At 41.1% G+C, this 12,751-nt stretch overlaps 1 protein-coding gene across 3 annotated transcripts in view; it reads left to right on the forward strand.

Moving 5' to 3' along the window:
* Positions 1–496: 496 nt before the first annotated feature.
* The window catches only part of HNRNPR (heterogeneous nuclear ribonucleoprotein R), a 42,701-nt gene continuing 30,446 nt past the window's right edge, over positions 497–12,751 (forward strand). Inside the window, exons 1-4 of one of the 3 annotated variants that reach the window (XM_049774755.1) lie at positions 497–616; positions 3,882–4,050; positions 6,262–6,380; positions 6,978–7,085. In XM_049774755.1, the coding sequence (XP_049630712.1) occupies positions 3,894–4,050; positions 6,262–6,380; positions 6,978–7,085 (384 nt within the window). In that variant the 5' untranslated portion in view covers positions 497–616; positions 3,882–3,893. The remainder of the gene's footprint in view (positions 617–3,881; positions 4,051–6,261; positions 6,381–6,977; positions 7,086–12,751) is intronic. The other 2 variants (XM_049774754.1, XM_049774756.1) reach the window with 2 other exon arrangements.

The raw sequence follows: 12,751 nt of genomic DNA on the forward strand, positions 1-12,751 counted from the left end.
CGGGGTCTAACTAGAGTCCAGCGGCCCAGAAAGAGAGAGAGAGCGGCTGGACCGCGTGGCGGTGGGCGTGCCTGGAGCGGGAGTCAGGGCCGAGGAAAGCAGGCGGAAAGCCCACCTCGGAGCGCCACGGCGGAGGACGGCGAGGCCTACGTCGCCTTGCCTGGAGAAGAAGGCGGCAGGGGAACGAAAGCCAGAGCTGCCGCTCCGGGAGGGCCAGGCGCCCGCAGGCCTCGCCTGGGCTCAGGGGCTTCATTCACCACGGACCCCTTTGTGTTCCTGCCCCCGCCCCGGAGGCGCCCCAGCCGGCGGCGCTGAGCCCCCTGATTGGCTCCGCCGTCCGCCTCCCCGATTGGCGCTCGAGCGGCGCGTCTCTTCCCTCTCCCCGCTCCTATGGGCCCGCCGAGCTGTCACTCCGCCCGCCGCGCAAGACGATTGGCCCGCCGCCGGGAGTCAGTCCCTGGAAGCAGTTCCGGGAAACCCCGCGTGCTGCCGGGATCGCGGCTCGGGGCCGGGAGGCGGGGGGAGGGGGTGGCGCGCGCGCCATTTCTAGTCGTTTTCAAAGCGCCCTCGCGCTGATTCCGCCCGGGCCTGGCCGCCGGCCCCTGCTCTCGCCCGGGTGAGTGTCGCGCGGGCCCGTGGGGGGTGGGGCCGGGAGCCCCGGAGCGACCCGACCCGGCCGGCCCCGTCGCTCGCCGCCGCCGCTCAGTCGCACAGTTGGGTGGGGGGCGGGGAGGCTGGGCCGGGGGCGGCTGGGGGCTCGCGGGGCCTGCGGGCCCGAGCCCGGCGGAGGAGGAGGCGCTTCCTCCCGAGCCCCGGCTGCTCCTCCGCCCGCCCGCCCGCCCCGCGGGGCTGCTGATGCCCCGCGAGGCCGCTGCCGGCTCCCGGCCGTGCTTTTTCCTTTTCCCGCCTCCGCCTGCCGCCCCGCACGCGGCCGGCTCGGGCCCGGCCGGGGCTGCCGCCTTTCGGGCCTGCGAGCGGAGGGAGGGCCGCGGGGCCGGGCCTGGTGGGCGCGGGGTAGGCCGGGGCGGGCGGGCTGGGCCGCGCGGGGCCGCTCGACCCCCGAGGCAGGTGAGGCTCCCGGGAGCAAACTTTGCTCCGCTGCTGGGCCCGGAGCCCAGTGCCAAGGCAAAGGGAAAGGGAGCCCCGCATCCGTCTCTTCTTCTTCTCCCCCACCCCGGCCGCCTTCTGCACGCTGCGAGCCCAGACTGGAAGGAAGGAAAGAGGGACCCCGAGAGGCCACGCACACTCGGGCTTTTTTGGGCACGCCTTTTTGGGCGCCTTCGAGCCCCAATTCTGCGCGTGGCATTGGCTGCGCTGAGTTGCAAAAGCGAGTCATCTTTTTTCCTTTGCTTCTACGGCCGGAACCTTTTTTCTTTCTTTTGCTCAACGCTGAAATTTAAAGCCAGGAATTTTCCTTGAACGCTTCTTCCTGAGTAGCTGAGATTTATTTTGTTCCCCCCCCCCGGATTATTCCTCCCTCCCCCCCCCATCCCCGGAATTTTATTATGCCTCTGGAGTTAGTCGTAGTTAAGATAAGGGCTTGGCGCTCCTAAGCTCGGAGATAACCGTTAGTTTTTCTTTTTTTTCTCGTTGGTTCTTTTAAAAGCCCGTTTTTTAGTTTTTTTTTTTTTTTTACACTAAGAACTTGCACAGCAGCGTATCTTAGGAAAAAAGTCAGATCCAGCGTTTTCTGAATATTCCTTGTAAATCCTAAGTCTCTACCTTTTTTAAATTTAAAATTTATTTTTTGCAAAAATGTTGAGCTCAAATGACAACTTAGTAGGACATTTGCTGCATCCAGAACTATGGTTTGGCCTCGTGGCATTGTGTTTGAATGAATTGATGAAAGAGTTTCAAATGTCACTCAGGATGTTAAGGTCACAAAAAAGGAGTATCTTAGTTTGGGGTTGAAGAAAGGTCTTTAGATATCTCACCCCACCCCCCTTTTTGATCTGAACAGTTTTATTCTTGCCTGCTTTACTTTTATTTGTTTTGTTAAGTTTACAGACTTGGTTTTTCTTTTTTCTTTTTGAAAATCACGTAGGAAACTGGTCCATTGAAATGGGAGTCATAAATATTTCTGTTGTATGTTCAATACACAATTTGTCTTTGCTTTATCCATACTTAAAAAAATTGACAGACGTTCTTTGAACTTCTCAGTGAAAAATTTGCTTCGTTCTGTGACTTAGAGTGTTCCCACTTGCAGTGCTGTGAGGGTCTTGTGATAACTTAAGTATCTTTTAGTTCTGATGAATTTATGGTGGTATTTGGGGTTGTGGGAACATGGGAAAGCAGAACTGTGCTTATGAGATTTTGGACTGCAGGATGCATCTTTATATAGTTAGGTTGTATTATTAGTAAACATATTCTTCTATGAGTTTCTTAACTATAAGTGCGCCAGTTTGGAATTTTTTTTTTTGGGGGGGGGGAGTCATTAGAACTTAAGACTTACCTTGAGAGACCTGTGTCCACCAGAGTTTACCAGTGTGCTTTTGTATAGACAGTACTGAGTTGTAAAGTCTTATTTTGCAATCATAAGACATTTATCTCATTTCAGAATAACTCATTCTACACTATATTCTCTTCCTACTCCTACCTCCTCCCTTTGGGTTGTCTTCCCTTTTCATTAACTTCTGCTAAATCTCGGTGGACTTAGAAGTGAAATGTTGGTTTTAAGTTAGAAACTATATAGTGACTTGCACAATGTTAGATTAAACTGGAAGTGTGACTGTTTCAGGGGTTCCAGTACTTTTAAGGGAAACTTGGATTCTTGGATTGTTGGTAGAGAATAGGTATTTTCAGTTTCATCCCCCAAAGCTTTTTCTGAAGATCCTCCATGTCTTTTATTTCAGTGTTGTTGCAATTTCTTTATTCTGCTGTCTTTTATCTTCATTGTGACTTTACTACAGGCAAATAAATATACCTTAAATTCCCAGTCTTTTGAGGCAGTATAGAGACTGACCTTGCATAATGTTATTAATCTCTGTAGGGAGTTGGTCCATTTCAGCGTTACATACAAGCTGAACATATAAAATGATTTTGGTAGGTTAATTTGAGAAATATGATATAAGCTTATCCTAATTAGGTCATATTTGTTGAAATTATTTGGAATAAGTTAGTTGTCCATTCTTGTTTTTACAGCTTTATTTTACTAATTTGAAAAATTCAATACTATTTTTGTGATTTTTGTTTTAAAGAAAGCAACTTCAACTATAGCTCACTTTTGATTTAATGTGGACTTAAAATGAATTGCTTAGCTTTTAAACATTTTGGTCATTTTTTCTTTTAAATCTGTGAATGGGAATAGCAGTTAATTTTAGAACAAATACTAATGTCAAGTTGTGTTTTGCTTTATGTGAAGTGGAGAAAACCCAAACCACCAGCATGTTGATTTAAAGATAACAGCATTTTATTTTACATCTGCTTGAATCTGAAGCAGAGCTAGGAAAAAATTTAAAGTCCTTATACCTTGACTAAGTGATCTGTGGGTGTTCACTGTTCTTGAACCAAATTTTTAACTGTATAAAAATTGAGAGCTGAGGGGCTGTTTAGGGTTCTTTGTTGTTTTGTTGATAATGCTCTCCAGGACACAACAGCTGCTTTTGTTAATCATCGATTCTACTTTCAGTACATTCAAATCTTTAATTTTTTACCTAGTGTACATGAAGTTTCTTAAAGCTCTAATGCTTCAATGTACATTTTTAATGGTTTTATAGGATTATAATTGCAAATTTAGATTAGTTACATCACAAAAAGCATAAAATATTATTTTGATAGAGGTTATTAGCAGCATGTATACAAGTTAGTTTAGATAAATCATGATTGTCCTACAAACTAGTTCTTTCTGGCTTAATGTAATATAGCTCCTGAATTTTTTCCAGCAGCATAATAAAATGGCTAATCAGGTGAATGGTAATGCGGTACAGTTAAAAGAAGAGGAGGAACCAATGGATACTTCCAGTGTAACTCACACAGAACACTACAAGACACTGATAGAGGCAGGCCTCCCACAGAAGGTGGCAGAAAGACTTGATGAAATATTTCAGACAGGTATAATATGCATTTCTTGTTTCTGACTGGTTATGAAAGCGAGGGCAAACCACTTTGAATTTTATAGATTTGTAAGGTTAAATAATACTTAACCGTTTCTGATCTATGCAGAGCGAATGTTTACTTTCCCTTCATTGAGGGCATATTGGGTTTGACTTTGATATTCTTATTTCATTATTTTGATGCCTTCTTCGTGTTGAATGTGCAGTTGTAGTTGTTTTAGAATAGTATGTCAATTTGTCTTAGATTTATCACCAATTAAAATGTATGTTTCAGCATAGCAAAGTTTACATATTTTTCTTAATCAAAATCAGTTGTCATTTTGCTTTTACTTTTCTACTTTTAGCTTCTTAAAGTGATTGTTAAACCAGCTTAGGTCTGATTAGGTAACATAATAAGAGGACTAGTTAGACTGTAGTGTCTGAAATGATAATAAATATCAAGACTCCTTGAGAGTTTGTGGCCTGTCTAGTTTCTAATAGAGAGAAATCCACATCTCTCAGTAATTTGGAAGTGTTTGGTTTGTAAACAGCTGCCTTTAAAAATATATGTATATATAAAGAGTCCCATGGTTAAGTACTTAAGCAAATTTGAATATCTTAAAATGGTTGGTTGTAAGTGGTTTGAAGTTTTAAAGAGGGAGAGAAATGTTTACCCTTAGGGAGTGTTGCTCATAAATAAATGTGTTCTCCCCTTTGGGGCTATAGATGGAAACTTTCTTTCTTGCTTTGTGTGCTATCCATATTCTGGGAGAGAGAACTGAATCGTCTCACAAATGTGTCTTAAGTTTAGGAGTACAAATACCTGTTTTTTGATTCTTAAAAAAAGATATCAAACCTAAGAAACTCATAACTTTAGATCATTACAGTTACTTCTAAAAATGACTCCTGGGTGATGGTCCCATTTGAAAATTTGTCCTCAGGAAATTTCTGTGACATTCTGCCATAGAGTCTTGGCAGTGATCGGTTTAGAGATGCTCTTAGAGAGTGCTTTGTTATTGATAGGCTGATGGTTTGGGTGTAGGCTTGGTTTGACTGAATGGATTGATAGGTGTCCTAAGTTGTGGCTTTGTATAGTGGATGGAATTTTCAAGTAAGGAAACTCAAATTATTTAGGTATGCTCATTTTGAGCTTTTAAAAACAAATCATGAGAACATTTTAAAAAGTAACTTGCTAAGTGGCATTACAGTTAATAAAAATTTACTACATGGAATAAAAGTTTGTTCTGGTTTTATCAAAATGGAATCACTTTTTGATATTAGTTCATATGAACCTGAGGTTTTAAGTGACAAGTATTTGAATTTTACATTAAATCAATTCTGAAATAGCGATATAGATAAATTTATAAACTTAAATTATAAACTTGGTAGGTGTTCTGTGTGCAGTTAAATATAGTATAACATTATGGAATGCAATGCATATATTTTCTATGTAGTTTTAAGTCTCATGCTTAAGTCCTTAATGCCGTTTGAGAAAAATAATGTCATTGTTAGTGTTGAAATGCCACATCATGCTGTAATCTTACACCTCAAAAGAATTTACAAAAATGCTTTAAAACATGACTTTCAGAATTGATTATTCAAGCTGCATTTGAATTTGTAATAGAGTTTAAAGTTTTGCCTTTCCACATTCTGACTGCAGCAAAGTAGATGCTCAGATTCCTTTCAGTCTATCTTTGGTGCTAAGGAGGTTAAAAAGCCTGATACTTTTGGGGGAGTAGAATGAAATACTAAGTAAAAGTTGTTCTCTCAAAAATTTTCCCCTCCCCCACTTTTGATTGCTTAGCGACAACAGTCTATATAATTTATTATTTTAATATTTAATCTGTAGTGTATACTTCAGATTTAATTTCCCAGTCTTAAAGATTTGGGGGAGTGGGAAATGGGGTTAGGATTTTATATTTTTCCCTATTTTTTTCTTTAAGACATGGGAGTTGAAATTTATACTTAGATGTTAATATTTTATTTTTCATTTTCTTACTGTACTCCAGTTTTATAATGTAATGTCTATATTATATTGTATATTATATATGTATATACAATATATGTTGTATAGTAGTTTATTGTATTAACTCTGATGTATAAGGTTTCATAATGCTTATTAACTGAAATGTAGTTTTAGTGATAGTAATAAATATGAGAATTCCTGGTTAAACATATAACCCAGTTTAATCGTTGCAATAATGTTACCCTTTTTCAATTTGATTTTTAGGATTGGTAGCTTATGTCGATCTTGATGAAAGAGCAATTGATGCTCTCAGGGAATTTAATGAAGAAGGAGCTTTGTCTGTACTACAACAGTTCAAGGAAAGTGACTTATCACATGTTCAGGTAAGGCATTATTCAGAAATACCTTTGAACAAATGAACTGGAACAATTTACAATTTTTTTCCTGTGGAGAAATACTATTTTTTGTTGGATTACTTTTACTTCTTTAAAAACTTTAGTTTGAAAGGGAAAATACTTATGGCAGAGTTTTCAGAAGCACAAGTATAAAGTAAGTCTCCTTACGTTCCTCTGTGTGCAAAGAAATTACTTTAAAAAAACCAAGATTTGCTGGTCTATAGGTTTTTGTGAGTTTAAATTATTCAGATTTTTAAAAATTCTTGGAATTTCTGATCCTGTTTTATTATCTTGGCAGGAAATAATGGAGGTGGGAGGAATAGTGCCAGAACATCTGGCAGAGATAGGTCAGATGCATTTAAAAATCAACAAATGGAAGATTGTTTTGCCAGTGTAGAAAGTAAGCTTCCTGAAGTCTTTAACTACTTTCTGTCTGCCTCGGTCTTGGGCATATAGTAGCCACTAATACTTGTTGAGGGAATAAACATGTTACTAAAATTTTGGTCTTCTGAAATTTGAATTTAATTGTAAACTCTTTAGTGGTTTGTGATGATTCTTTTTAATTAAATTTCTTGCCTGTTGTAGAACAAAAGTGCATTTTTATGTGGAGTTATGAAGACCTATAGGCAAAGGGAGAAACAGGGGAGCAAGGTGCAAGAGTCCACAAAGGGACCTGATGAAGCAAAGATCAAGGTAAAACTTGACTTAAATGTAAATAAAACATTGAATGTCTTTTTTAGATTTCCTTAAAGCAGTTCATATAGTCCAGCCTTTTTGAATTGGTGTTTACAGGTTCAGTAATGTAAAAGTATATGAGCCTTGTAAGCATGAGACTTGAATTTGATCCCTGATGCTGAGGGAGAAAAACAGGTAAACTATAAATTAGTGTTTAGATATAGAATTATTTAGGGGAAATTACAGAAGCATTTGCTTTGTTGTTTTTGGGCCACACCTGGCAGCACTTAGGGGGTTACTCCTAGGTCTGCACTTAGAAATCACTCCTGGCAGGATACCGTGAGTTGAACCCGTGTCTGCCACATGCAAGGCAAATGCCCTACCTGCTGTGCTATCACTTTGGCCCTACAGAAGTTTTTTTTTTTTGTTTTTGTTTTTGGGTTATACCTGGCAGCTCTCAGAAGTTGCTCCTGCCAGGCTCAGGGCACCATATGGGATGCCTGGGATGGAACCTGGGTCTGTCCCAGGTCTGCTACGTGCAGGGCAATGCCTTATGCTGTACTGTCACTCCAGCACCTACAGAAGAATTTTTGGTACAAAAAAAATTTTTTTTGTATGTGTAGCAAGTTTTTAATTGTATATTTGGTAAAAATAATTCCTTGTTCTATTAATGTGCATAATTGACATTCCTGTTAAGTTTCTTGAATTGATTTATTCATGTCTCTTGATTTTTTTTTTTTTTTTTTTTGTTTTTTTTTTTTTTGTTTTTGGGCCACACCTGGCGGTGCTCAGGGGTTACTCCTGGCTGTCTGCTCAGAAATAGCTCCTGGCAGGCATGGAGGACCATATGGGACACTGGGATTGGAACCAACCACCTTTGGTCCAGGATCGGCTGCTTGCAAGGCAAACGCCGCTGTGCTATCTCTCCGGCCCGATTCAATATTTTCTTGTTAATTTTTTTCTCTGATAAACAGATGCTTTTATTTATACCTTCTTTCCAAGCCCTCTGGATTTTATTCACTTCATTTAAAATACTGTATTTTTCAGCATATAAGATGACTTTTTATTTTTTTTTTATTTTTTTTTTTTTTTGGTTTTTGGGTCACACCCGGCATTGCTCAGGGGTTACTCCTGGCTGTCTGCTCAGAAATAGCTCCTGGCAGGCACGGGGGACCATATGGGACACCAGGATTCGAACCAATCACCTTTGGTCCTGGATCGGCCGTTTGCAAGGCAAATGCCGCTGTGCTATCTCTCCGGGCCCAAGATGACTTTTTAACCCATGAAAAACTTCTTAAAAGTCTAGTGTCGTTTTATACGCCAGTATACTGCATGCTGAAACAATCCAGCTGAAACAATCCACCCCCTCTTAATGCAGCATCCCCTCTGTTCAGTTTTTATGGGACACAGAGGTGGCGCTCTGTCTCCCTCTAGCTGTCTTATTAATCACTGCACCCCAGCCAGCTGCTCTTGGAGGAGCCCTCTCCCTGCTCTCAATGTAGATCACTGTTTTATATTTACATGTTTGATGACAAATAGCCTTATGTTTATAAGTGACAGTTTTCCAGCTAAGTACATGCATGACATAAACATTTGAATTAAAATTTTCATGTTGAATTCAAATCTTACATTTTTTAATTTCCATTTGGTGTGCGTTAAAAGAGGTAGTCTTATATGGCAAATATAGCCCAAATCCTATATTTTAACAGGAAAAGTAGGGGGTCATCTCATACGCCCAGCTGTCTTATATACTGGAAAATAGTGGGTAGGTTGTTTTTGCCTTGCTTGTGGCTGACCTGGGTTTTATCCTGGGCATCTCATATGGTTCCCTAACCTGCCAAAAGTAATTGCTGAGCCCAGAGCTAGGAATAACCCCTGAGCACCATTTGGTGTGACTCAAAACAAAACAAAACAAAATTTTACAAAAAGGGGGCCGGAGAGATAGCATGGAGGTAAGGCATTTGCCTTGAATGCAGAAAATTAGTAGTTTAAATCCCGGCATTCCATTTGGTCCCCCGAGCCTGCCAGGAGTGATTTCTGAGCATAGAGCCAGGAGTAACCCCTATGAACTGCCAGGCGTGACCCATAAACCAAAAATCAAAAGATAAAATAATGTAAAAGAAAGAAAAAAATTTTATAAAATGGGAATGAATGGTAGTAGTGTCTGATTCAGTGGGGTGTAAAGACTAAATAAACTAAGATATAGTTAGAATAGTTCCTGGATATAACAAGAATGTCTAACTGATTTATAAATGTTAAAGTTGTTATGAATATAGCTCCAAATGTTTTAAGGTTAATATTATTCTGTTTTATATATTTATTTATTTATTTATTTATTTATTTATTTATTTATTTATTTATTTATTTTTTGGCCAAGATTGAACCCAGTGCTTTCCATAGCAAATCAAAGTGTTTTTTTTTGTTTTGTTTTGTTTTTTGTTTTGTTTTTTGTTTTTCGGATCATACCCGTTTGATGCTCAGGAGTTACTCCTGGCTAAGCGCTCAGAAATCGCCCCTGGCTTGGGGGGACCATATGGGACACCAGGGGATCGAACCGCGGTCCTTCCTTGGCTAGCGCTTGCAAGGCAGACACCTTACCTCTAGCGCCACCTCGCTGACCCCCAAAGTGCTTTTAATTGAGCTACATCCTCAGCCCCCATATTTTGTTGTTATTTTTGTTTTTTGGCCACACCTTGCAGTGTGTAAGGCTTACTCTTGACTCTGCTCAGGGATCACTCCTGGCAGGGCTCATGGGACCATATTATATATGTCATATATCTCCAATCTGGTGGGCAACATGCAAAGCATGTGCCCTTACTTACTTATAGGTAAGTGCCCTATATGCTGTACTATCTCTCTGTTTTGGAGGTGTCTCAAGTGGTATTTTGTGGTCCTAAGGGTCAGGTGATTCTTTTTTTTTTTTTTTTGGTCAGGTGATTCTTGTCCAACGGTGCTAAGTGGTTCATTGCTGAGGCCTGAAGATAATAGTGCTGTGTATTGCTGGCGACCATAGGGCCATACCCAATGTTGCTTAGTGGCAAACCATGTGCTGCTGGGAATTGGGCAATACATTGTGGGTTATGGATTGGTTGCTCTAACCCTTATACAATTTCTCAGCCCCAGATAACAAAGTTTATTCTTTTAATTTTTTTGGTTTTGGGGCCACACTTGCAGTTAGTGTTCAGACTTATTTCTGGCTCTGTGTTCAGGGGACCATATATGAATGCAGGGGTTAAACTTAAGTAGATTATTTTGATATACATAGTTATCAGGATTGAACTAGAGACCGTAGCATTCAAGGCAAGTAAGTGCCTTAATCCTTGTACTATCTACCTCTCTGATTCTTGGTTTTCTTTTTTGGGCCATACCCAGTGATCCTTAGTGTTCATTCCTGGCTTTGCATTCAGAGATTACTCTTGGCCATGCTCAGGGACCATATGCAGTGCCAGGGATTCAGCTGGGGTTAGTGGGATTTGTGGCAAGTGCTATACAAGTACACTATCCAGTTTTATGTTTAGAAGAGCAAGACAGAGGCCAGAGATAATATAGCAAGTAAATTATTTGCCTTGCTTGTGACCAACCCAGATTTGATCTTTGGTATAACATGTACTCCCCCCCCAGCAGCGTCAATAGTAAGTAATCCCTGAGCACTTTTAGGTGTGGCCCAAGAGCCAAAATAAAAATTAAAAATAGGGACCAGAGCAGATAGCACAGCAGTAGGGCATTTGCCTTGCATGCGGACAACCCAGGATGGACAGAGGTTCAATCCCTGGCATCCCGTATAGTCCCCCAACCCTGCCAGGAATGATTTTTGAGTGCAGGGCCAGGAGTGACCCCTGTTGGGTAAGCACTGCCGGGTGTGCTCCCCAACACAAGGTCAGAGGGAATAGCATAGCTGGTAAGGTGTTTTGTTTGCCTTGCATGCAGCTGATCTGGGTTTGAAACCCTTCCATTCCACATGGTCCCTTGTGCCTGCCAGGAGTAATTCCTGAGGGCAGAGCCAGACATAAACCCTGAATGCTGTCAGGTGTGGCCCAAACACCTAAGAGAAATATAATAAAAAGAAACATAGCTTGTAATTTTTTTCATAGAAAGGCTTTTATGAAATAAACCTTTTGTTCTGCGTTGCTGAAAATTGAACCCAGAGCCTCGTACTCACAAGACAAGCCCTCTACCACGCTATCATACCCTGGCCTCTGTACCTTTTTCTTTTTTCTATGAAATAGCATAATCCTGTTCATATATATTGATAATTAAATATTGTAGAATTTGCTGTATTTATTTATTTTTTGGTTTTTGGGTCACACCCGGCGGCCCTCAGGGGTTACTCTTGGCTCTGCGCTCAGAAATTGCTCCTGGCAGGCACGGGGGACCATATGGGATGCCGGGATTCAAACCACTGTCTTGTCCTGGATCGTCTGCGTGCAAAGCAGATGTGTTCCCTCCGGCCCCTATTTTTGGTTATTGGGCCTCACCCAGTGATGTTCATGATATTCCTGGCCTTGCACTCAGTTTTATGCCTTGTAATTAGTAATGCTCACATGGTATTATATTAATACAGTATTATTATGGTATTACATAAGACTCATATGGTATTTGGGGGATTATATGGGATGCTGGGAATCAAATGTAGATTGGCCTTTTGCAAGGGCAAGTGCCTTATTTGCTGGACTCTCTCTTTTTTTTTTGTGGTTTTTGGGTCACACCCGGCAGTGCTCAGGGGTTATTCCTGGCTCCAGGCTCAGAAATTGCTCCTGGCAGGCACGGGGGACCATATGGGGCACCAGGATTTGAACCGATGACCTCCTGCATGAAAGGCAAACGCCTTACCTCCATGCTATCTCTCCGGCCCCTGGACTCTCTCTTTGGCCCAAGCATGATTATTAAAAAAATTAACTAATACTCATGGAATAGGTCTGAAGCTAACTTTTTATTTTTTTGATAAATGTGTAATATATCTGCATTATATGGTACGTAAGTAATGTGTAATAATGTTGAGTATATATGTATTGTATATAATTCTATATTTAGGGGCTGGAGCGGTGGTGCAGCAGTAGGGCTTTTGCCTTGCACATGGCTAACCTAGGATGGACCACGGCTCATCCCCCAAGCTAGAAGCGATTTCTGAGTGCATAGCCAGGAGTAACCCTGAGTGTTATTGGATATGGCCCCAAAACAAAACAAAAAAATTCTGTGTTTAAAAGTCAAGTATCTTCTGAGTCAGTAGTAGAGGAATGGAGAACTAAGATAATTAGAATCTCAGAGTTCTCAAAGATATTTTTGAAAACCTCTGAACTTTATGATTATCATATTAAAAATTCTGTAGGGGGCTGGAGCGATAGCACAACAGTAAGGCTTTTGCTTTGCAAGTGGCCAACATAGGACGGACCCCAGTTTGAATCCCGGCATCCCATATAGCCCCCCCGAGCCTGCCAGGAGTGACCCAAAAAAAAACAAAAAAATCCTGTTATGTGTAAAGGTCTCCCCTAATAGGTAGATTATATATTTTTTTCTATAGACCTTTGATAGGAAATAAATTTATTTTTTGGTGCCAAGGGCTTTACAGATGTGCTCTGTCACTAATTACATCTTTGGCCTAATAGACTCTCTTGAGGGCAAAGATTTTTGGTGATTTCTCTTTATAATATGAAGGTTTATAATTAGAAATCATAAGATTTTGAAAG

The sequence above is a fragment of the Suncus etruscus genome, chromosome 6 (assembly GCF_024139225.1).
Source record: "Suncus etruscus isolate mSunEtr1 chromosome 6, mSunEtr1.pri.cur, whole genome shotgun sequence".
NCBI lineage: Eukaryota > Metazoa > Chordata > Mammalia > Eulipotyphla > Soricidae > Suncus > Suncus etruscus.